The 22422-nt window shown below is 36.6% G+C and overlaps 1 protein-coding gene across 1 annotated transcript in view; it reads left to right on the top strand.

The window, feature by feature from the left end:
• Nucleotides 1–223: 223 nt before the first annotated feature.
• LOC134534301 (uncharacterized) overlaps nt 224–22422 on the top strand; it is a 29171-nt gene continuing 6972 nt past the window's right edge. The window contains exons 1-4 of the mRNA XM_063372668.1: nt 224–479; nt 2884–3107; nt 13881–14095; nt 18928–21786. Coding sequence (XP_063228738.1) covers nt 379–479; nt 2884–3107; nt 13881–14095; nt 18928–21786 — 3399 coding nt within the window. The 5' untranslated portion in view covers nt 224–378. The remainder of the gene's footprint in view (nt 480–2883; nt 3108–13880; nt 14096–18927; nt 21787–22422) is intronic.

Genomic DNA, 22422 nt, shown 5'->3' with positions numbered 1-22422 from the left:
TTCCACTTTATTTTTGGCGTGATAATATGGAAATGCAAAGAATAATTTAGAATATTATTAATTAACTGCATGCCATCTCCTGGCATGTTTAATTCCGTTTGGCCGACACTATAATATTTTTAACAATTAATATTAATTTGGTCATATGATAGACGTTATCTTTGGTTTTTAATTTAGTATTATTATGAGCGTTGCTGTCGCTGTAACCCCTTTTCCATGTTTTGATTTATATTAACTTGTATCTATGGCAGCGGTTTCATATTATCAAATAGTTTATTTACTATTTTAGTTTGTTGGTGTTTTTTGTGGATGGCAGAGGGATGACTGCTGACAATTTTTTATGATTTTTTTTTTTTTAGTGAAGTTCTATATATCGAAATGAAAATGGATCGTGTTGATAAAATAATATCCATGATAAGTGATGTGGTTGTAACTGCATACAACTGCGGCGAGCCCCTGTTTACTAATCATACTACAAGGTGAACATATTTTGATTTAATTTAAATTTATTTAGATTTCAGGTGTTGGATTCACATTTTTACTTTTTCTGAAATAATAATATATATTTTTTTAAACTAACATGCTTTTGAATCATTCTATTAGATGGTAACGCCTAGTGATTCTACTAGTAGTTAACCTTTTTAACGAGTGTTTAGGTTATCTACATTACTAGTACCACAATATTGTTAAAATAGTCAGTTATTAGCATATTCTACATGACATGTTTAGATAATCAACTTACTCAAATTGATAATCAAACTTCTTCATGTGGAGAGCATTTGGTGATAGTGGTCGAGACCACCCAATGGGCCCAATCCCATTTTGAGCCAATCAGATTGTAGGGTGCGGATATAGATTGTTAATTTTCGGTCAACAGTCAGTGCGAGTGCAGTTGGAGTAGGTTGTCTTTTTTTGTTTCACCAATCCTACAATTGTTATTAAAAATAGACAATAGTGTCAGGAGTAGTCTAGATCCCGATACCATGAAAATATTGATGAAGTTACCAATAGGCTGTGCTGATGTCATTACAACCCCTACTTTCGTACAGGACAAGCACGGTAATTTGGGGTTTTGTTCCACTAGTACAACCAACAGCATCAGACTTACATAAATGTTCAATGGAGTCCTTATTTCAAACTATTGTGCGCACAGTTGACTTGCTCAAAACTAAAATGTGACCAACATAAGTGTGGCCTTCATAACATTCGGTACGCTAGTTTTGTCTCAAATACTTTAACACGATGCATTACGCTCTCACTTGGAAGCCGTGATTCCAATATGATTCAGACTGCAGGTGCTTGCGCACGTACAGTTACCGGCAGGTGAATGTGGAGACGTTGCTTCGTGTTGTGTGAGTTCCCTGCCACCGGCTAGACTAAAGTTCATTACGGCCTAGTCTGTAGCCGGGCGACAACGGTACAGCCCGGTGGCATACGCATACGCACGGACGTAAAAACATTTAGTCCTTTACACTCAATAACCGTGACTGAACTTTCCATAGATGATCTTTGTACAACAGTTGATAGCGTTGTCAAAACTGCGCGCACATTTCTTCCAACCTCGTATGGCTAACTGTATGCCACGGTACAGCTGTTGTTCACTGAGTTGGAGCAGACTTTGTGGCGTCATTCCAGAGTTTTTTTTTTGCCAGTAGCCATTTTGTGCTGACTGAAATTTACAGACGTGGTATTCAAGACTGGGGCAGTAAAATTAACATCGCGCTAAATGAATTAGCACAATTTGAAGATGTGCAAAGTGAGGGGTTGGTGTACTTTGTAGTGACTCAACTCTATATGCCTACATGTTGATCGATAAATCTTGTTATTAACTATGATGTTTGATTTGTGTATTTCAAACTTAATAATGTACCAAACTAAAGTGTGTGCCTAAGAAAATGATAAAATCAATTTCCACAATTAGCTATGAGGTCTATCACACTAAGTTTCAGTGTACTCGGAATGGATGCCTTATTTAAAAAAAAAAATTCTGAATAATTCCGATGCAACATTAATAATTATGTATTTTCAATGTTATTTTATTAACAATGTATTTTCCATTCAGTGATTCACAAAGGGATTTCCAACAGAAATACAACATATTAAGTTGTAAATAGATACAGCTTATGTCAGAAATAATAATGATTCCCAAGTGTTGCATGATTCTGTCAGTACCAAAAATGCATCCGCAAATAGATAATTCTTCAACTGTTAATCTCAAAATATGTTTACTTATTCTGAAACTTGTATTCTAAAATGAATATAATTGCATTCGCTGGCTTAGCTCAATGCTTGAAGAGTGGGACGTCTGAGTAAATTAGGCCTACTGGAATTCATGTGAACAATAAATTAAACAGTGTGAGATTCAACATTTAAGATAACTAATCTCATCAGGTTAAATAGTTATTTGAATCAGTTGGTAACAATTAGTATCAAAATGATCTGATTCAACCGAGAAGTTAACAAATTACTAATTCATTAAAATTAAAAGACATGAATTTAATTTAGCTTGACAGACATCAGGACAGTGGTGCAATAAGGCTAGCTGTTGTACTCTGCTGTACTGAAAACAGAACCACGTGTGTCAGTTTGACATTAGGACCTCTGGAGTAGACTCTGCAATGTTCCCCTCTTCTGTACCAATTTAAACTGGAGAAGAGTTATAATGTCCGCAAACAAAAACCGCGGTAGTATGTGCATATTGTAGCAGTTAAACGATAAGAGAAAATTATTTGGACCTTGCCTTATTCGTAGGGACATGGTTTATAATCCTAGCTTCACCCGTGCTGTAAATTGAACCTGATCACAAGACCCAGAGACTAGTATAAATCTGTTTCGCAGTCGGGGACAAGTGTTGTGTCAGCAGCATTTTTTTTTGTCTCGCAGTTTGTCAGCCGAGAAGAATGAGGTGCTGAAGAAAGTGGAGGAGAATATTTCCAACCCGTTGAGCTTCAAGGGTTTCGTGAAGCGCATGCAGACGTACAACATCAAGTACTGGTACGCGCACCGACATGCGGCACTGCAGTTGGCGAGAGGGGGCTGGGAGAACGTCAGTGAGTACGTCGTCCGGTGCTGCTTTTGCGACGCAGAAGAGGACCTCAGGGCTCTTGGTAAATCACACGCCACTCTCTTGCAAAAAATTAAGCATTTTTGACGTGACAACGTCTACTAAATCGATGAACGTCAGCTGCACATACGAAAAAGTGTCCCATTACACACATTGTCCTGTTACACTGTGTCCCGTTACGCTCATTGTACGCTTGCGCCGCATCTATCTCTCTTCCACTCGATTGGAACAACCATCGATTTGACTTTTTCGAGGCACATTAAACTTGAAACACTTCCATTCATTTCCTACTTTTCCTATCATCGTCCTATCGTTAACAGAATAACACGGATTGGAAGAAGTTAAATAGCAAACATGTATAAACGTTATAGTTAAAATAATATCTTCGTTTAAGTAATAAACATATTTGAATTAATGAGTGCAAATAAAATTAAATATATCAATTAAATTGTAGATTTCATTTCACTCCTTCTTTGTAACCAAACAAAATAATGATAATTCAATAAAAATTAATCAATTTTATTCATAAAAGTATGCAATTATTTCATCAATGTTTTGTTATGACGTCATGTTAAACTATCGTCCGTAAACCGACTTTACAGACAACCAATTTTTTTTTATGGATTGCAGATCAGAATTAATTTAAATGTGCTTTTTTTGTTTGTGTGTGTGTGTGTGTGTGTGTGTGTGTGTGTGTGTGTGTGTGTGTGTGTGTGTGTGTGCCACCCAAACAGTAGGAACCAGAACTACAAGGCAGGATTCGTATGACTCCATAAGATCCTTAAAAAGTTCTTAATTTATCTCTAATTAAAAAAGGGCCCTTGAAAGTTCTCAAATTCCACTAATAATCCTTAAAAACCCTTTAATAGACACTGATACTGTACAAGTAATGGGGAATCCAACTTGGCGGCAAACAACGCTGTGCGCATGCACAGTACGATCAGCAAATTTTGAGCTCGTGATTAGGTTTTATGTTTAAGAAATGTTCTGAATTTGTTTTTAATAACTAGCGTCTCACTTTTAAACTAAAAAGGTTTGTTTTACTGTCTTACTGTCTTACTTTGAACCTATAAAGTAAATGTAATTAATGTTCAAAATATATAATTTTTTTTTTTAAATTCTGCCCCTGTTTTTTAACCCCTTGCAGTAATGTTTTGTTTTATAAAATTTATAAACATTTTGAATGTATTAAAAATGCGCGTACCAAGGGAGGAAATTATGAATTTTTGTCCTCTAACTTTATTTCCCGTCTGTTACAGTTATGGTTGGTCTTATAAAAATTTATTTATACAAAAGTTTTTGGTATTACTCCTTTACGGGCCTTACCTATCAAATTCTTTATTATGTAGAATAAAGAGATCTAATTTGATAAGACTCGAATGTACTTAGACTCGTTCTGGTGTATTTATGTGATAAGAACAAAAGAACGAATCATTTATTTTAATTTGTGGGCGCCACAACTTCTAAGAAGTTGAAATTATGAATAATCATTGCAATTACTTCTGTTTGAATTAATTAGTAAGACACACCATTAATTAAAATATGTTTATTATTGTCCGGACTAATTCAGTGGTAGAGTGGGGTATGTCGTGGAAAAGTTCGTAAAATCTTGGATTAGCTAGTATATTAAGATTTCGTGAATTTTTAACTCAAGTTGTTCCTAACTTCAACAATCTGGTAATGTGTAAAACATTTAGTAAGGTATTTCAAGTGATCTTAATTATTCCCGCGCGTCAGTTTTGAAAGCTAGTAAGTGTAGTGACATTCATGCATCATTATTTAACTCTTTGAAGGGTGCGGGTCACCTCAACTAACCACCAATATGATACTGTTTTATGGGTGGTGGTTACTGTAGCTAACCACAAAAATAAAGTCGTTATGTGGGCGGTGGTTACTTCCTCTAACCACATTATTTTCGTGTGCTCCCTTTTACGGGTCGCGGCGATTCTCTCTAACCACACGTTGTAGTTGTCCTGCGACCCAACAGATGGCAGGAACAGTACCGCGCCACATTTATATGTCCTGTTTATTACTCGAGCCACCACTTTACTCAGACTCGCCATTGTTTCTTGCGTTGCTACGTATTATAGTGCTTTTTACTAGGAATTTTACTATTATATGTGTGGTAAGTGTTTGCTTTTATATTTAATGTGTTTATATAAATGTTTTAATAGTATTTGGGCACTTACAAATGTTCGTTTCTATTCCAGACAGCGTATTTGCATGTGGTTAGTGCTGCTAACCACTGCCCTCCCAGAACTTCAGCATAAATAACAGATCTAATATGCCTCGGCAAAAAGGTTTATCGGAGGATGAAATTTACCGTTTACTGTTTGAAGAAATACCTTCAGAAGAAGATAGTGTCATAGACTCCGATGACAGTTCATCTGATCCTACTTACATAAATAAGAATTTGAACAAAGAAAAAGTTTTCAACACAGTGTCAAGCAGCAGTGAATCTGAACAAAGTGACAGTGATGTGCCAAATGTTTCTAAAGTACTCTCTCGTACAGCTTCATCCAGCTTCGCAGTTACATGGACCCAAGATACTCGTGTTCTTCCAGTGCCTCCCTTCACAAAAGAAAGTGGTGTAGCAGCAAGAATAAAGAACAAAGCAAATATCAAGCCATTGGACCTCTTTTGTGAGTATTTTGATGAAACGCTTATCAACCATATTGTATTTCAGACAAACCTTTATGCTACCCAAACAGGAAAACAATTTGTCCCTACTGATGCATGTGAAATCAGGACATTTATTGGGATAAATTTATACATGGGCATAACCAAAAAACCAAGCTATAGAGACTATTGGAGTTCTGAACCTGACCTCGGTGAGAATTACATTTCTAAACTAATGACTGTGAAAAGATTTAGCTTCCTTTTGAGCCATCTGCATCTAAATGACAACACCGTAGCTCCAGACAGAAATAGTGTAAGCTATGACAAATTATACAAGCTTCGGCCTTTGCTGGATCATCTTTCGAAAAAATTTTTTGAATGTTACCAACCTCACCAGAAACTGGCAGTTGATGAGTCGATGGTAAAGTTCAAGGGGCGGTCGTCCCTCAAGCAGTATATGCGAGATAAGCCTATAAAACGGGGCTATAAGTCATGGATGTTGTGCGATGAGTCATCCTACAATTTGAAGTTTGACATTTACACAGGAAAGACATTAGGGGCAACAGAAGTAGGGTTAGGTGCAAAAGTTGTTCAAAATTTGTTAAGTGGTCTCGAAGGTTGTCATCACATTGTTTTCATGGACAATTATTTTTCTTCTTATGATCTGTTCAGCAACCTGAAGTCAAAAAGTGAAATATATGCGTGTGGAACAATAAACCCTAGAAGAAAACACCTACCTGCACTGAAGGATGAGAAACAACTTGAAAGGGGTGAATTTGATTGTCGTGTTAGTGAAGATGGAGTGGCTGTGTACAGATGGAAGGACAACAAGGCAGTGAACTTGATTTCAACATGCCATGATCCACTGGATGTTTCTTCTGTCAACCGCAAAATGAAAGATGGAACTGTAACAACCATCAAGTGCCCTCAGGTTTTGAAAGACTACAACTCACACATGAATTTTGTCGATAACTTTGATAGACTCAAATCAGATTATGCGATCAACAGGAAAAGTAAGAAGTGGTGGATGAGGTTGTTTTTTCATTTCATCGACTGTTGTGTTACGAACGCATTTATAATGCACAAGGAACTTCCTGTAGAACAATTTACAAACAAAGATTTTCGTCGGGAGGTTTACAAAGGGTTGCTAGCTCCAAGAATAGTTGCTGTGATAGCATCCACTCCATCTGGAAGCAAAGGAATGTCTCCAGTCGCAATCAAGACACATAAACCATTTGTAGACAAGAGTATTCGCCATGAAAGCAGCGGGCACCAACCGGTTCATTCAACATCAAGGAGATGTGCAGTCTGCAGTTCTAGGAAGAAACCAGTTCGTACTGTGTGGATGTGCACTGTATGTAAAGTGCCCCTATGCCTTAGAGCAGGAAAGGAATGTTTTAGAAGTTATCACAGTAAATAGCTTAACTGTTATGGAAGGATAAAGTTACTTGGAAAAGTGTTGGTTATAAACAAAACATTACTGTACTGTTTGTTACATTTGATTGCCTAGTGGGGCTGTGGTTAGTTGTCTAACCACTTTTCATGATCATAGATTATGATTGTTTACAAGTTATTTTAAGAATGTTTCACAGTAGTATACATAAAAAGTAATAAATATTTAAATATAAGTCAGTTGAAATTAATTCGTGAATTTTTTTTTCTCTGCCCCTGTCAGGTATTTTTTTGCTCGCCATTTCCGCCCTTCACAGGTATTTTTTCGATCAAAATTTCTGCCCTTCAAAGAGTTAACCAACCTGTGATAATAGTTCAGAGGTAACGAACTATGATTTACTAGATTCGCCTTCTCTCAGCCAGGAACTCAGCAATGAATCGGCTGTGTCTTCGTCCTTGGTACGCCCATTCGTAGTCTTGCACCTTCGTCCTGGGAACGCCTAGTAAGGACTAGTAGTCTTCGTACTGGAACGCCTTTCGTTGTTTCAAACTTCGTCCTGGAATCGCCTCTAGATGATGGTCTTCGTCCTGGGAACGCCTAGTCGTTGATCGTCTTCGTCTTCTTTCTTCGTACTGGAAACGCCTCTATGATTTCAGTCTTCGTAATTTATATTTGCAGTCTTCTTACTGGTATCGCCTTGTAGTCCTCAATTCTTCTTATAATTAATAATTCTTCCTTATTTCAATATCTTTCTTCAACTCCTTAATATTCTTCTTGTTTAATATCATTTCTTTATAATTATTCAAACTATTTCAACAGTTATAAATTCAATTACTTCAGTCATCAAAATCATGTCTTTCTTAGTCGAAGTTCCTATATCAAGTCTCTTTCTTTTTCCCTATTCCTTCCAAACGAAACTTTTATTAACGAGCTATAATTTTTGTTAAATGTTTTCCACCAATACCAGATTGTTTTACAAATATTTGTCATATAGTATTGCATATGAACTGTGAACAAAATCTATTTTATTAGTCAAACAAATATCATTACTTGAGCAAAGAAGTTTTTCCTTAAAAGATATAAATACAAATTACTGATTTTATGGTTCATAGAGAAATAAGCTGTGTAGTGAAGTGAAAGTATAAATATGCTACATTAATTTTGTTCATCCATCTTGTTATGTGAAATTAACAAGTCCAACCTTTATACTCCTACGAGTTTTATGTGCGTGTGCATATTTTTGTACACAAATTAAATTTCTGACGGACACCATGCTTGGGTGAGATATGTGTTCCACAGATAGTTCCGGACAATAAAGGCTTACCTAGAAGAATTGAACTAATCAACAAAATTATTATAATTTTTGCTCATACTGTTTAACATAATTGTTTTCTTGAGGTATTTTCTGATAATGGTGAAGGCGACAAAGTAAAGGGATGCTTAAAAATTCCTTGATTGTTGTTTGCACGGGAGGGTACGGACCCCTGTAGTTCTGGTTGGAGGTCACAAGGTGACAGAGCACACGACCTGTTATGTCAGCCTCGGGTGGGTGTGACTTCGCACAAAACAAGCCATTACTTAGTTATTTGTGAACCCAATGACCACCGCTGTTACAATACCCGATTTTGATGTGGATGAGTTTAGGAAGCAATGGTAAAATCTGGTATGGTTTAATTTTCAAGTAATAATATTACATTTAGAAAAAAATATATTCTAAAAATTTTTTTCTTATTTAAAAAAAAATAGCAGTGCTAAAATAGAATAATTACTCCCCATATTTAAACAGTTTTCAAGACATTACAAGAAAATCCCATATTTTTTTGTCTCTTTAGACCAGAGACTAGGTCAATAATGTATTTCATACAAAACATCTTAACAAAAAAATCAGTTAAAAAAACAATAATTCATCTAAACATGTAGCCTTGGCAATATATCTGTAGCAATAATAGTCCAGGCATTTTAGAGGAAAAATCGAGCAAACCTAAAAAAAAATAATGTAGTTTTGAAATTTGGCACAGACATTCCTTTGGGTGTTAAAAATTGATCCTAAAAAGTCCCCATCTCTCAGATGCCGGCTTCATACTTTTTTAAGGCAATAAGGGCGTAAGTGCCGAAATATGCATATCACGACTGTTGCACGAAAAATATTCATTCTAATATATCAAAATTTGGTCAAAATTTTAAAGTTAAGGGCCCTCAGTCCTTAATCATTTGTTTTTATTACTTTATACACCGCAAAAATTATCTTATAACCTAATTTATATTCAACTAATGGAAGTAAAATGTATCACTGTTCTATACAATAACCAGTTACATCAAATCCACCACTGATAGGCAAATATATACCTTAATAAACATTTTTCGTTATTTTATTAGCTTTGAATTGGTGGGTCAAACATGTGTATGCGATAATAATTGACTGACATATTAAGGATTACAAGGAACTGCTGCACAACAATGGGTTTTTGAGCAATTAAGTTAATATTGACTATAGCATTTTACCAGAAATAAAAATAATGTTGGTTTTTAATTTGGCACAGACATTCCTTTGGGTGTTAAAAATTGATCCTAAAAAGTCCCCATCTCTCAGATGCTGGCTTCATACTTTTTTAAGGCAATAAGGGCGTAAGTGCTGAAATATGCATATCACGACTGTTGCGCGAAAAATATTCATTCTAATATATCAAAATTTGGTCAAAATGTTAATTTTAAGTGCCCTTAGTCCTTAATCATTCGTTTTTATTAATTTATACACCGCAAAAATTATCTTATAACCTAATTTATACTCAACTAATGGAAGTAAAATGTATCACTGCTCTACTGCTACATTTGATCAAATATGTGAGACTTATGTTACATTCGTTCAAAAACATTTTTATGTGTCAGCAACTGTAGTGTTTGATGGTTATGACAAGTTAACCACTAAAGAGGAAGAGCGAAGGCGGCGTTCTGCAGGGAGGTCTTCCACCGATATTTCAATAGCTGCTAACAATGTTGTTACATCGATGCAAATTGACTTTCTGAAGAATGGCCATTACAAAAATGGGCTCATCAAATAATTAGTAACTTATTTTCGAGCTTCAGGTCATCACGCCATTCAGTGCTCAGGAGATGCTGATACCACTATAGCAGCTATTGCTCTTCAGTATTCAACAAGCTGTTGTGTAAAAGTAATAGCAACTGATACAGACATCCTTGCGATGTTGACTGCGAGGTCAGAAGAAGATGCATACATTGAAATTGTCCATCCACCCTCAAGCAAGACAACAGGAAAGATTTACAGTATATCAGCTATTCAGCAGGACATTGGTGAAATGAAAAACTATATTTTGTTTTGTCATGCCATGACCGGATCAGATACAACCAGTGCTTTCTTCGGTAAGGGAAAGAAGCACGCATGGAACATCATCAAGAATGATGTTTCCATTCGGAGAACAGTACTTGTTTTTACATGTCCACATGCAGACAAGATGATTGTAATTGCAGCTGGAGAAAATTTGCAATTGCAATGTATCAGGGACATGATAACTATTCCACTTTGGATGAAATGAGGGTATATATGTATACCTGCAAGATAGCAAAGATGCCTGTTAGTGCTTCTTTCCAGCTAGCCTCTCTTCCACCAACCAGTGCCGCATGTGAACAGCATTCTCTTCGGGTTTACCTACAGGTGCAAGAGTGGCTGGGCCATTCATTAGATCCTGTTGAGTGGGGATGGAAAAGTGTGAGTGGCACACTTGTTCCTATAACAACATCCCTTCCTCCAGCTCCAGAACAGCTCCTGAATTTGATATCATGTAACTGTAAAAGTGAATGCAGCTACAAATGCGAGTTTGTGCGGGCTGGACGTGTGCCAAATGTCGTGGGGCAACATGCACTAATGTTGTTATCAGTGATGGTTCTGATGAAGAGGACCTTTAATGGACTGGTTAATTTTTTTTTGTGTACTTCCATTAATTGATTTCAGATCAGGTTACATTTTTTTTTTTGCTATGTATTATGCAACAATAATGGATGTTAAATAACTAAGTGCCTTTTACTTCACATCTTATACAAGTTGCGATACAACTGAATGAATATTTTTCGCGCAACAGTCGTGATATGCATATTTCAGCACTTACACCCTTATTGCATTAAAAAAGTATGAAGCCGACATCTGAGAGATGAGGACTTTTTAGGATCAATTTTTAACACCAAAAGGAATGTCTGTGCCAAATTTAAAACCAAATTATTTTTATTTCTGGTAAAATGCTATAGTCAATATTAACCTAAATTGCTCAAAACCCATTGTTGTGCAGTAGTTCCTTGTAATCCTTAATATGTCAGTCAATTATTATCGCATACACATTTTTGACCCACAAATTCAAAGCTAATAAAATAACGGAAAACCTTTATTAAGGTATATATTTGCCTATCAGTGGTGGATTTGATGTAACTGGTGATTGTATAGAGCAGTGATACATTTTACTTCCATTAGTTGAGTATAAATTAGGTTATAAGATAATTTTTGCGGTTGTAAAGTAAAAAAAAAAACGAATGATTTAAGGACTAAGGGCCCTTAACTTTAAAATTGACCAAATTTTGATATATTAGAATATTAGAATGAATATTTTTCGCGCAACAGTCGTGATATGCATATTTCGGCACTTACGCCCTTATTGCCTTTAAAAAGTATGAAACCGGCATCTGAGAGATGGGGACTTTTTAGGATCAATTTTTAACACCCAAAGGAACGTCTGTGCCAAATTTCAAAACTACATTTTCTTTTTTTCAGGTAAAACTCTAAAATTCCTGGGCTATAAATCTTACTATATGGATCAGTAGGCATAAATTAAACAAATTTACTAAGCATACACAGGAGTAAAATTTTGTAATTATGCTCATTGTGGGTCCCATTCCAAATTTTGATAAATTACTCTTCATATTGATTATAATTTCTATCAGAGCCTTCGGGTAACTTTGTCTGAAATCCAGGAATAATTTTAATTGTTGCTAGGTACTGAATATTTCCTTACATTGTGCCTGGTTTATGAAATGAGTGGAACTGTCAATGCAGTTATTCATAGTAATATTCAAGCCCTTAGCTTAAATAATTTACAAAGAACTAAAAACCGCAAAAAAAAAGTTAATATTTATTTTCTACATATAGATGAAGTACATTACATGTAGTTCAAGTACACAGTATGTTTTGGTATGTAGATGACATACCTGTACATAGTACCTATTTAACCCAGATGTCACAGAAGAACAAGTTTCAAAAATAATAAAAAATATATACTTATTTACAGAATAATGTTAATTGACCAAGGAACCATAGTCTTGTGTGATTTACCGTGGTGTTGTAGCACCTGTGTGTTTTCACAATCTACCACCACACAATATCATAGAAAATAATATAGCAAACAGTAATATTCTTTTCATAGTAATAGAAGAATTTTGCTTAGAATATCACGTTATAAGCTACTAACAGAGAAAAAAATTGGTTGTCTGTAAAGTCGGTTTACGGACGATAGTTTAACGTGAAAACGTCATAACAAAACATTGATGAAATGATTGATCCAGAAGAAAAGGAAATATCATATTCGGCCTCAGACTGAGCCGTAATAGGTTTTTGCAGCAAAACTATTTAGGCATTAAAAATATTATATTCTTTGAGAAATAATTTTTTTTTAATTTTTCAATCTTTTGCATGATAAAATCTACCTCTGCATACTTTTATGAATAAAATTGAATCATTTTTATTGAATTATCACTATTTTGTATGGATACAAAGGAGTGAAATGAAATGTGCAATTGAATTAATAAATTTACCTTTATTTGCATTCATTAATTCAAATATATTTATTACTTTTGAAATTTTGCGTGCACCATATTTATTTTTACAAGTATAAAAAAAAATTTCACAACTGCCGTGTTTCGAACCGACAACCTTTTAGATGAATAGTTAAGTATGCTAACCACACACCCAAAGGCCATTATGATAATAAAGTTTCAAATGTTATACATATATATATATATACGTATATATATATATATATATATATATATATATATATATATATATTTATAAAAACTTTGTTCACGGTAGGGGTATAATATTAACACGATTTTATAACAAATACACATCCCAAATACACCAAACTTATTTATAATGTGTTACAATATTTTTTAAAACATTGTGCAAAAGATCCCGGGTGTAATTTGAATTATTATGTGTAACTGTAGAACACCATTGTTGGTTCAAAACGTATTTTAATTTTCAACATTACTTTTAAATAACCGTACCGATTGTGCTGAAAATCGGTGGACAATCGTTAAATGACATAATATTAATAATTCAAACGACAAAATATGATTGAAAAGTCAAATCGATGGTTGTTCCAATCAAGTGGAAGAGAGATGCCACGCATGCGTACAATGAGCAAACAGAACACATCCGTAGTGGGACATCCGTAGTGGGACACTTTTTCGTGCGTGCAGCCGGCGTTCATTGATTTATTAAATGTTGTCACGTCAAAAAAAATTCAAAATAATATTTAAAGAAAATGATATACTTTTTTAAAGTAAAAACAAATGTGAAATTTGTTGTTATGTAGTTCACTTTTTAAGTTGTATTTGTTATATTATCTTTGAAAGATTTGTGCAATGGGAGTGCATGACTCGATGTAAGTTTTTGGACGTACGCCATTGCTAAGAACTTCTTAGCAATGGCGTACGTCCAAAAACTTACACCAAGTCATGTGTTTGTTATGTTCTTTCCTTTTTTTGTGAAATGTACGTTGCTGTTGATGTGTTTGTTGCCAGTGTCCACGCAGGAGGAAGCTCTCCTGAAGCTGCTGTCGAAGCAGCACGCCTCCTTCTGCCGCTGGCGCACCGCGTCGAGCCCCGAGTTCTTCGCGTGTGCGCCCCACGTGCAGAGCTCACAGGGCCTCAGGAACACCGTCACGGCCACGGCGGGCCAGCTGGTGGCCCTGGGACGGGACCTGCCCAAGGTCCCCGACGTGGTGCTTCGGGCCATGGTGAGTGCCTTCCTTCGCCGCGCTCCCGGTGCTCGGCGTTGCATCAGTCAGTCATGCATTCAGCTAACAAGCGACTGAAATGAATAATAGTTTAAAAAAACTAAAAAAACACGCTTTATGTAGAAAACCAAACTAAAAGATAGAAAATAAATTCTAATAAATTTGAATTAATTATACTGTAAAAATTTTCTATAAATATAAATTAATAATAGTGTAAATAAGAAAATAATGTATTTTATTTAAAAAAAAGCATGGGGTGCTTTTTAAGATATTATCGAAATGATAAACCTTCTACTCATATGTCAATAAAATATTTATAACTGTTGACACCATGCATCCCACACTTTTTTTTTCTCTTCAAGAAAGTATATTGTTCACAATAATCATAACCCACACTCAGTTTTCTATGATGTCACAATATTTAGTAGGCTTTGTTTATATCGCGCCAAAGAGAAACTGAAAGAAAAGAGTTCACACTTGAGCGAAATGGTTTTCTTTATATATATGTCTTTGTTTCATTTTACCAATAAATTGACAAAAATCTTATTTTGCAAATTGATTAATGGAATAATCTGATCAAATTAGTGTAATGTCATCGGTCCTCGATAAATCTACAAAGTTTGAATGAAATCTGGCCGTTTAAAGTGGGTCAAAATCGCACCCAAAGGAGTCGGTTACAAACATACAAACAAACAAACAAACATACAGGTGAAGCTAATATAAAGCGTGTAAAAAGTTTCTGTATGGAAGTTTCACTGTCAGCACTGGGCAATTTCTATATGTACAACTGGAAATTTCATGTTTTCATTGTTATGTACTTTTGGTTTAAGCAAATGTAAAGAGAGTGTTTAAATTAGGATAATTATAAGCTATGCCAAAGAAAATTAATTACAACTATTGAGCCTATACAGTTACAACTATTTAATTTAATTATCAAGATAAAAAAAAATAGCACCGCTTTTTTACACCGCTTTTTGGCAAAAATTATACAGCTTTTTGGCCGAAAATAACACCGCCAGTTTCAGGTCTCTATCAATCACACACCCAAAAAAAAATTTGCAACTTCAGAATTTTGCTTTTGGGAAACATTTCCAATTTTTCAACAGTATTGATGTGTCTGACCTAACCCAACCAAAAATTATAATTACAATGTAAACTCTTTATAACGTCACTCGATTTAACGACAAGCTCCTTAAAACGTCGAAATTGCTTGGCTTTGGTTGGTTTACCTTGTTTTCCATACAATAATACACTCTATACAGCGTCATGCTCACTCTATTTAACGACAACAATACAGCATTATAAACATTAAGCAGTACTTTCTAAGTGGCCAAAGTTGATAAGAACTGCAGCTGTGTACATTCTTTTGTTTGCTGTTTTGTTGTATTATCTAGCACGTGTTTACTTTGACTGACGTACCGGAGATTCTAAGAAATTTTGTCTTTTGTTTTTGTATGATGAACTTGCACATGTTTACCTCGGTCACTAGACTTTTTTCAAGTTGTTACACGTTATCATTTTCGCAGTTGCTTACAGACTTACAAACTGTAAACATGGCAAGTAAACGAACATCTTTGTGTATTGCCGAAAAAGTTTTATTAAGCACTTGATGCAGTGAAACTATTAGTAAAATATTTTTATATAATCAAGATGATCCGGCAGTATCTCAAGATATCAGTAAAATACATAAGAAAATACAATTAAAATATTGGAGCAGCAAAAAACATCAGACGAAGATAACAGACTATATGCAATAAGTGTTGTTATTTATATGAATATTAATGTTCGTGAGTAAAATGTGTACTATATTAGTAAATACATATTATTATAGAAAAGTAAAATGATATCTTTTATTTCTCTCCATTTAACGACCACTCTCTATAACGCCGAAAAATACTCAATCCCTTAAGTGTCGTTATATAGAGTTTACACTGTACTTGAAACTGAAAAAATAGCCACAAAAAAATGTTTGAATAAAAACTCACAAAATTCACACCTGTATGAAATCAGGCTATGAACCCATTTGTAGAAATAATTTTTATAACATTGGAGATTTGCATAAAAAGTTATTTAAAACGGAAACAAATTGATATAATGGGTTCTGTGTTTTATCACAAATTTAATGCTAAAACGTAGGGGTGCAATTTTTATGAGAGAAAAGCATTTTTGGTTTGGGGTTGTTTTTCATAAAAACAAAACATGTTTTATTCAAAGTATGTTTAATTCAAAAGTAGAGTATACAAAATCACATCAAACAATTTAAATTAATTAGTCCTGCAACAAAAACATTTTGTTAAACTTACAAAGAAAAACTAAAAAAGTGAGCTGGAACTAACAAAGTGTCCCCATAAGTATTGTAATAGTACGCACTAACCACGAAAGAGTGAGGGTCTATCAAATGTGATTTTTAAAGAGGAAGTACATATTCCTGATTCCAGCTTGCATAGGTGCTCTTTTCTTTTCACTTGTAGAGGATAATGGAGCTTGGTTCACGTTTGAGTTGGACTTGCGACTGTTTTTCACTGAGGCGATACCTTGGACGTGGACCTGCTGGTTGGGCAGGATGTTATTGTCAGCACGAGAGTCCCGCTGAGTTGTAAGGTCAGCCGTCCGGTTGCCGTGCGAGCAGACCGCAGACGCGACATGGTCATGTTTACTGATGGCACTTGCTTTTGTTACAACTTGACTATATGACCTTTGAAAATCATTTTTACAATTTAGCTGTTGCTTTACTTGAACTAATTCATTTTTTTAAATCACAGATTTCGTTTCTTGAATCACTTAGAAGCATTTTTATTTACTTGATTCTCACTCCTCAGTTCGTCAATTTTACTACATAATATTTTAGTGAGATCCAATATTTTAGTTAACTTACTCGATTCCATTGTAGGAGGTATAGAGACGGCCGTTGAAGATTCCTTCCCGGTTAATAAACACTTCAGAGGAGAGTTTTTTTTTTATTCATATCTTCATTAGAAATGATGGTACAGGTTAAAGATTCATTTTACTGGGGCATTGGAAACCCCAGAAATTCCTGACATTCGTTTATTGACGAGTTAATCTTAAAACTATCACTATTTGTGTTGGAGAAAAAAGTTAGTAACTGCCAACGCGGGAGCGCACAAGTAAAGCGACCATCACCGGCAGACGTTCGACAGCGACAAGGATAGGTCTGTAACTACTCTATATGTCAAAATAGTAAATAAGTAAGTTGCCCATTATGGTTTTTTTTTGTTATAATTTTGCTAGTAATAAGGAAGTTTTTGTAATTTATTCAGATTGCTTTTTTTACAGTGTGAGTAATACAGTCAACTTCTGTTAATCCAAAATGTGCTTATAATTCAAAACATCGTTCGTACAGCTTTTTCTGGCAAAACTTTAGACTTGCATCTGTGGTCCCAAAATAATGATCAAAAAATGTTATATAAATTTCCCTATCCATCCACGCACCTTTTTTTTGGTTAAAATAATGTACTGGCAAATTGGTTTTCTCTATGCCTTCTAAATAATGTGGTTGTTTCGCTTTCCCTGTAACAAAAAGTTTGACTTCGTGTGAGCCAGTAGTGTTTGAATATTGCTGTCAACCTTTCTTTGATTGAATTATGGCCTTGCATTCTTCATTCCACTACAAAGTCTCATTTGTATTGGAAGGTACGTAGATAGTTCCTGTACTCCCTTTTCATCTACATAATAATTTTTTTTCAAACTGGATTTTCTTTGGAATCAAAATCTAAGCTATATTTACAAAATCTGGCCACTGCTCCATCACCATCACTTAGTTTTTCACCCATAAAGGTGGTTTTCCGTATACAGTGACGCTGTTCAAATCTGTTAGCCAGCCTGAAGATGCATTAAATTCTTCCTCGAGTCTTAATGCCTGTAGTAAAAAAAAGCTGTGCTTGTTTTCCACTCAGGGCTGATGTCTGTGTCCCGCCACTTGTTTCTGACTGAACCATTCCAACATTGCCTTGTCCTGCTCATTGTAGGTCGATGGTTTCATTGTTGTTCTTTTAACATAAACCACTTGTTGAATCAGCACTGCTTGCATGATTATGGACTAATAAGCTTTGTCTTGTCGCTCCCTACACCACGGATTGTCGTTTCTCCCACTCCCATGTTCATTAGATAGTTGTTTTGCTGTATATCCTCCCTCGAGCTAACTTATTCTTCCCAGTTTTTTGCTGGATTGTTAAAACAACACTTTTCCGATCCCCTGGCATTTTCGTGTAACACCGCAACGACCTTTCTGAAGAATCACTGGACAGTTGCATGCAGCGCAGGCCAGGGCTGAAGCACTAAGGGTGGTTGTCGCGGTGGAGAGAGAGAGATGCGCTGGTGACGCGGCGTGCACTGCACGGCTGTGGCGGCACCAAGTCATGCACGGCTCTATTGTAGAAGTACAGAGAATTTGCTACATTAGAATTTCTTTAATGTTTTTCTTATCATTATTTGTGTCGTAAGACTACGAATTTCTTGCACTTTTTGTGGATACATATTAGAAATATTGACTATTTAATAGGTGCCGCTGTTAATTTGCAATGTTGATAACCAACATGCTTATAATAGGCGGTTGACGTTACTAAAAAATTTGTTCCTAACATTTTATCGTTGAGTGCTTCTAATCAGAATTATATTTTGTTGCCTGCAGAAGTATTACCATTTTCTTTTGTTTTAATTTGATTAGTTATGTGTGCCTTTGATACTTGTGGTTCTTGCAGATATTTTTAGTGTGTGGATATCTGCTTCTATGGTTTTGAAACATTAAGTTTTTGAAATTAAAAAAAAATACTTTGTAGTTTAATTATTGTATGTAATTTTTTTTTTTTTTTCAGAAACTGGGTAATGAGACATTGGAACTCCTTGTTTGTGGTCTCTTGAAAGATGTTCCTGTTAATGACGTGTCAGTTTCTGCGGTAGTGCTCACGTTATGTGGATGGTGCCTCTCTTCCACAAAAGGCATTCTCTGTTGTTGCTACTGCGACAGAAGAATTGCTCTCAGGCATTGGATTTCTGTCCAAACATTTGAAGAGCAAAGGCGTCTCATGCTGAGTGAAAACAATGCATCGTTCATGCAGACAGGTTTTGTCGATGATGCCCAGGACAAAGAGGAAGGCAGTCAGTCACCGCTAAGTGAGCTGAGCCACGTGGACTCTGACTGGGATGACGAAGAAGAAGAACCAGAAGAAGAAGAAGATGGGGATGAAGAAATGGAAGCAGTTGAATATGAGGTTTATGACCAAGAAGCAGAACAGGATGATTTCATCACTGTAGATAATGAAATATATGGTAATGAACTGAATTCTAAATTGAAAAACAGTCAAAACAATCACATTCAAGAAAAAAAATATGAAGCGTTTCAAAATCATGATCAAGATGTAGAGATGGAAGAAGACTATGATGAACTTGAAGCACAGGAGTTAGTTGAAAGTAACTATAATGAGGAAGATGATGTGGATGACTACACAGATGACGAAATACCACCAAATGAGGATGGCCCTTATGATAACACCCAAGAAGTCGAAACCTCTGATGAAAGTATAATAAGTGATAACGAAGAGGACTTACAAGAAGAAAAAACAGCAAATTTAAAAATTCCTCACAAACAGGTGCAGTACCATAATAATGAAAATGAACAAAATGAAGAATATCACAATGCTGTTGAAAACCAGTATTCTAATTCTGCAAATGAGATAGGAAGTAGTGATGATGATGTACTTGTTGAAAATGATGTTAGATTGGAGGTTGAGGAAGAGGAGATTGAACATGAGAAGGGTGAAGAAATTGGTGATGAAGATGAAGAGAATGATGAAGATGATTGTGATGATGAGGATGATGATGAAGATGATGATGATGAGGATGATGATGACGATGATGATGATGAAGAAGAAGAAGATGAAGATGAGGAAGACTATGATGAAATGCCAGAAGATGGCAGGTCTCAAGGAAACGATTCTGATAAAGTCATAGAATTAAGTGACTCAGATGAAGAAATTGAGCCACAATCCAAGGAAAAGGTACAAACTATTCCAAGTCCCACTTCAGTAATGATGGTTGAAACAGAGGTTATTGTAACAGAGTTAGCCTCAGATGAAAATAAACAAAACAGTTGTGAAAAATTAAGTGATAAACCTGATACAAAAATTGAAGGTGTTGGATTGTCTGGTGATAGTAAAAACCAAGATCCTAAAAGTGTGAATTCTGAGAAGGAAAATATTTTGAAAATTAATGTGGATAAAGTAGAAAGTCAGGATGGTGTAACATTGTCTGAAAAGTCTGAAAAGCAGGAAAAAACTACTCTGAAACGTAAAAGAGACAATGAAAATGATATTGGACTTGAGTTAGATGCGAAGCGAAAGCCAATATCTTTTGATGATTGTAATAAAGAATCACCAATAGATGAAAATGGTACGGTTGTAGTAGCTGGTGACTTGGAAGATGATAAAAGTAGTATGCAGGTAGGGAAAATACCCTTGGATGAAGGAGCTGAAAAAAATAGTGAAATATGTCAGGATGATGACAATCTCACGACATCAGAAGCATACAAAAGCAGAGTGGTAGAAGAGAGAGTTACGTGCGAGGACACTCATTGTGAAGTTGGCGAGTTAAATGGCCTAAAGAATAAATGTGAAGAGGAAATCAGTGGCAGCACTGGCACTGCCGGCGTGGGAGTTACGGAAGTAAGCAATTCGGAACAAACCGAGATAAAGAGCACCGAACAAGAAGACGCCTCACTTGTTGCAACCCGAGGTGGAGGTGGTGAAACAGTGGTGATCACAGAAACAGAGTGCGTGCCAACAACAGCAGTTCCTGCGAGTGAAGTTGGTTCGAGTGCGGCGGTCGCCCGAAGCGAGGCCGTCAGTCCCAGCGACTGCGAGCCCGCGACACAAAAGCAGACGGTGCCTGCCGGCAAGTCAGCGGAAAACGGCCCCGGCAACATGCCGGTGCTGTCGCCGGAGGTGCGGTCGGAAAGCAGCGGCACGGGGACGCCCCAACCTGCGCCCGACTCGGAAGATGCAGGGGTCAACATGCCGGTCCTGGTGCGGGAGGTCAAGCAAGAGCGGGGGAAGGTGGAGGCTCCGGCTGCTCCCTCGGCGGCGCAGGGCGAGGGCAGCGAGAACAAGGTGACAGAGAGTCCCGCATCGGTGGAGGCATCCAAGGAAGACAGCACGCCCGGTGAGACCGGTCACTCGGTGGATGCAACAAGGTGTGTGACAGAGAAGTTACCGCACGCCGGAGAAGACAAAGTTGAGCCGGAAGCTGAATCAGTGGTCGGAGCATCAAGCTCGCAGTCCGAGAAGGCGAGTGAAGGGGCGTCGTGCGAGCCCAAGCCTCCCGAGGACGTGTGTCCGGAGGAGAGTGCAGGGACCGAGGGGAACGAGGCAGCGGGGCAGGACGGTGAGGCCATGGACGTGTGCGAGGCGAGCGAGCAGGTCGCCGGCCGGGGCACCAAGAGGAGCCGGGGGTCGGAGTCGGAGTCGGAGCAGTCCCAGCCCGCCGCCAAGCGGCTGCAGCCCGACGCGGAGGTGCAGAAGCCCCGGTCGCTGCTCGACCCCATCGCGGAGCACAGGTTCTGGTGCCTGTGGGCGCCGGCCAGGACCGCCGCGTCCTACCAGCGCAAGTGTGGCTGGGAGGTCGTGTTCCAGGATATCATGGACAGGATTCTCCAGCAGAGGCAGGAGCAGGATCACGCGGTAAGCCAGCTGTATTGTGTTTCTCAACATTTCATACTTTTCATTTATCTTTTTAAGCTTATTTTCAAACCTGGCTGTTTTTTTTTTTTTTTTTTTTTTTTACTTAAGCACTGATTAATTATTTACATTTGCACTTCAAAGTAATGCTGTTTGATTTGCGTGGTTTTGAAGTAACAACGCCAATAAATTACGCCATGATTTGAAGTAACACTTTTTTTTTCTTTTATGTGAATTTTTAATTCGGTGTGGGAACAATGGTAACAGCACTTGTGTAGAATTAAATACAATGCAACAAATTAATAATGTGACAGATCAAAAAACAATATATTGCTCTTTCCTTAATAGTTATTAGCTTCCTTCATTTCATATTTATCTCGGACAACAGCCTGATTGTTCAGCCGGCATGTATATTCCGCCATCCCGTATGTCAGCAGCAGCTCTGGAGAGAAAAGCCAGAAGCTTTCAGGGCTGGTTTATCTCACGCTCACTAGGATGTGCTAGTGGCAAATGATGGCAGACATATATTTAGTAAACAAGAGAGACTGGAATTACATTTACAGGTTTAATAATCATTGTAATACTAAAAAACATTAGTATAATTTTTTAAAATCTTGTCACATTTTAAATAAATCTCCT

Source organism: Bacillus rossius, chromosome 7 (assembly GCF_032445375.1).
Source record: "Bacillus rossius redtenbacheri isolate Brsri chromosome 7, Brsri_v3, whole genome shotgun sequence".
In the NCBI taxonomy this organism is placed as follows: Eukaryota; Metazoa; Arthropoda; class Insecta; order Phasmatodea; family Bacillidae; genus Bacillus; species Bacillus rossius.
The sequence above is the reverse complement of the archived record's forward strand: the minus strand, read 5'-3'. Positions and strand labels throughout refer to the sequence as shown.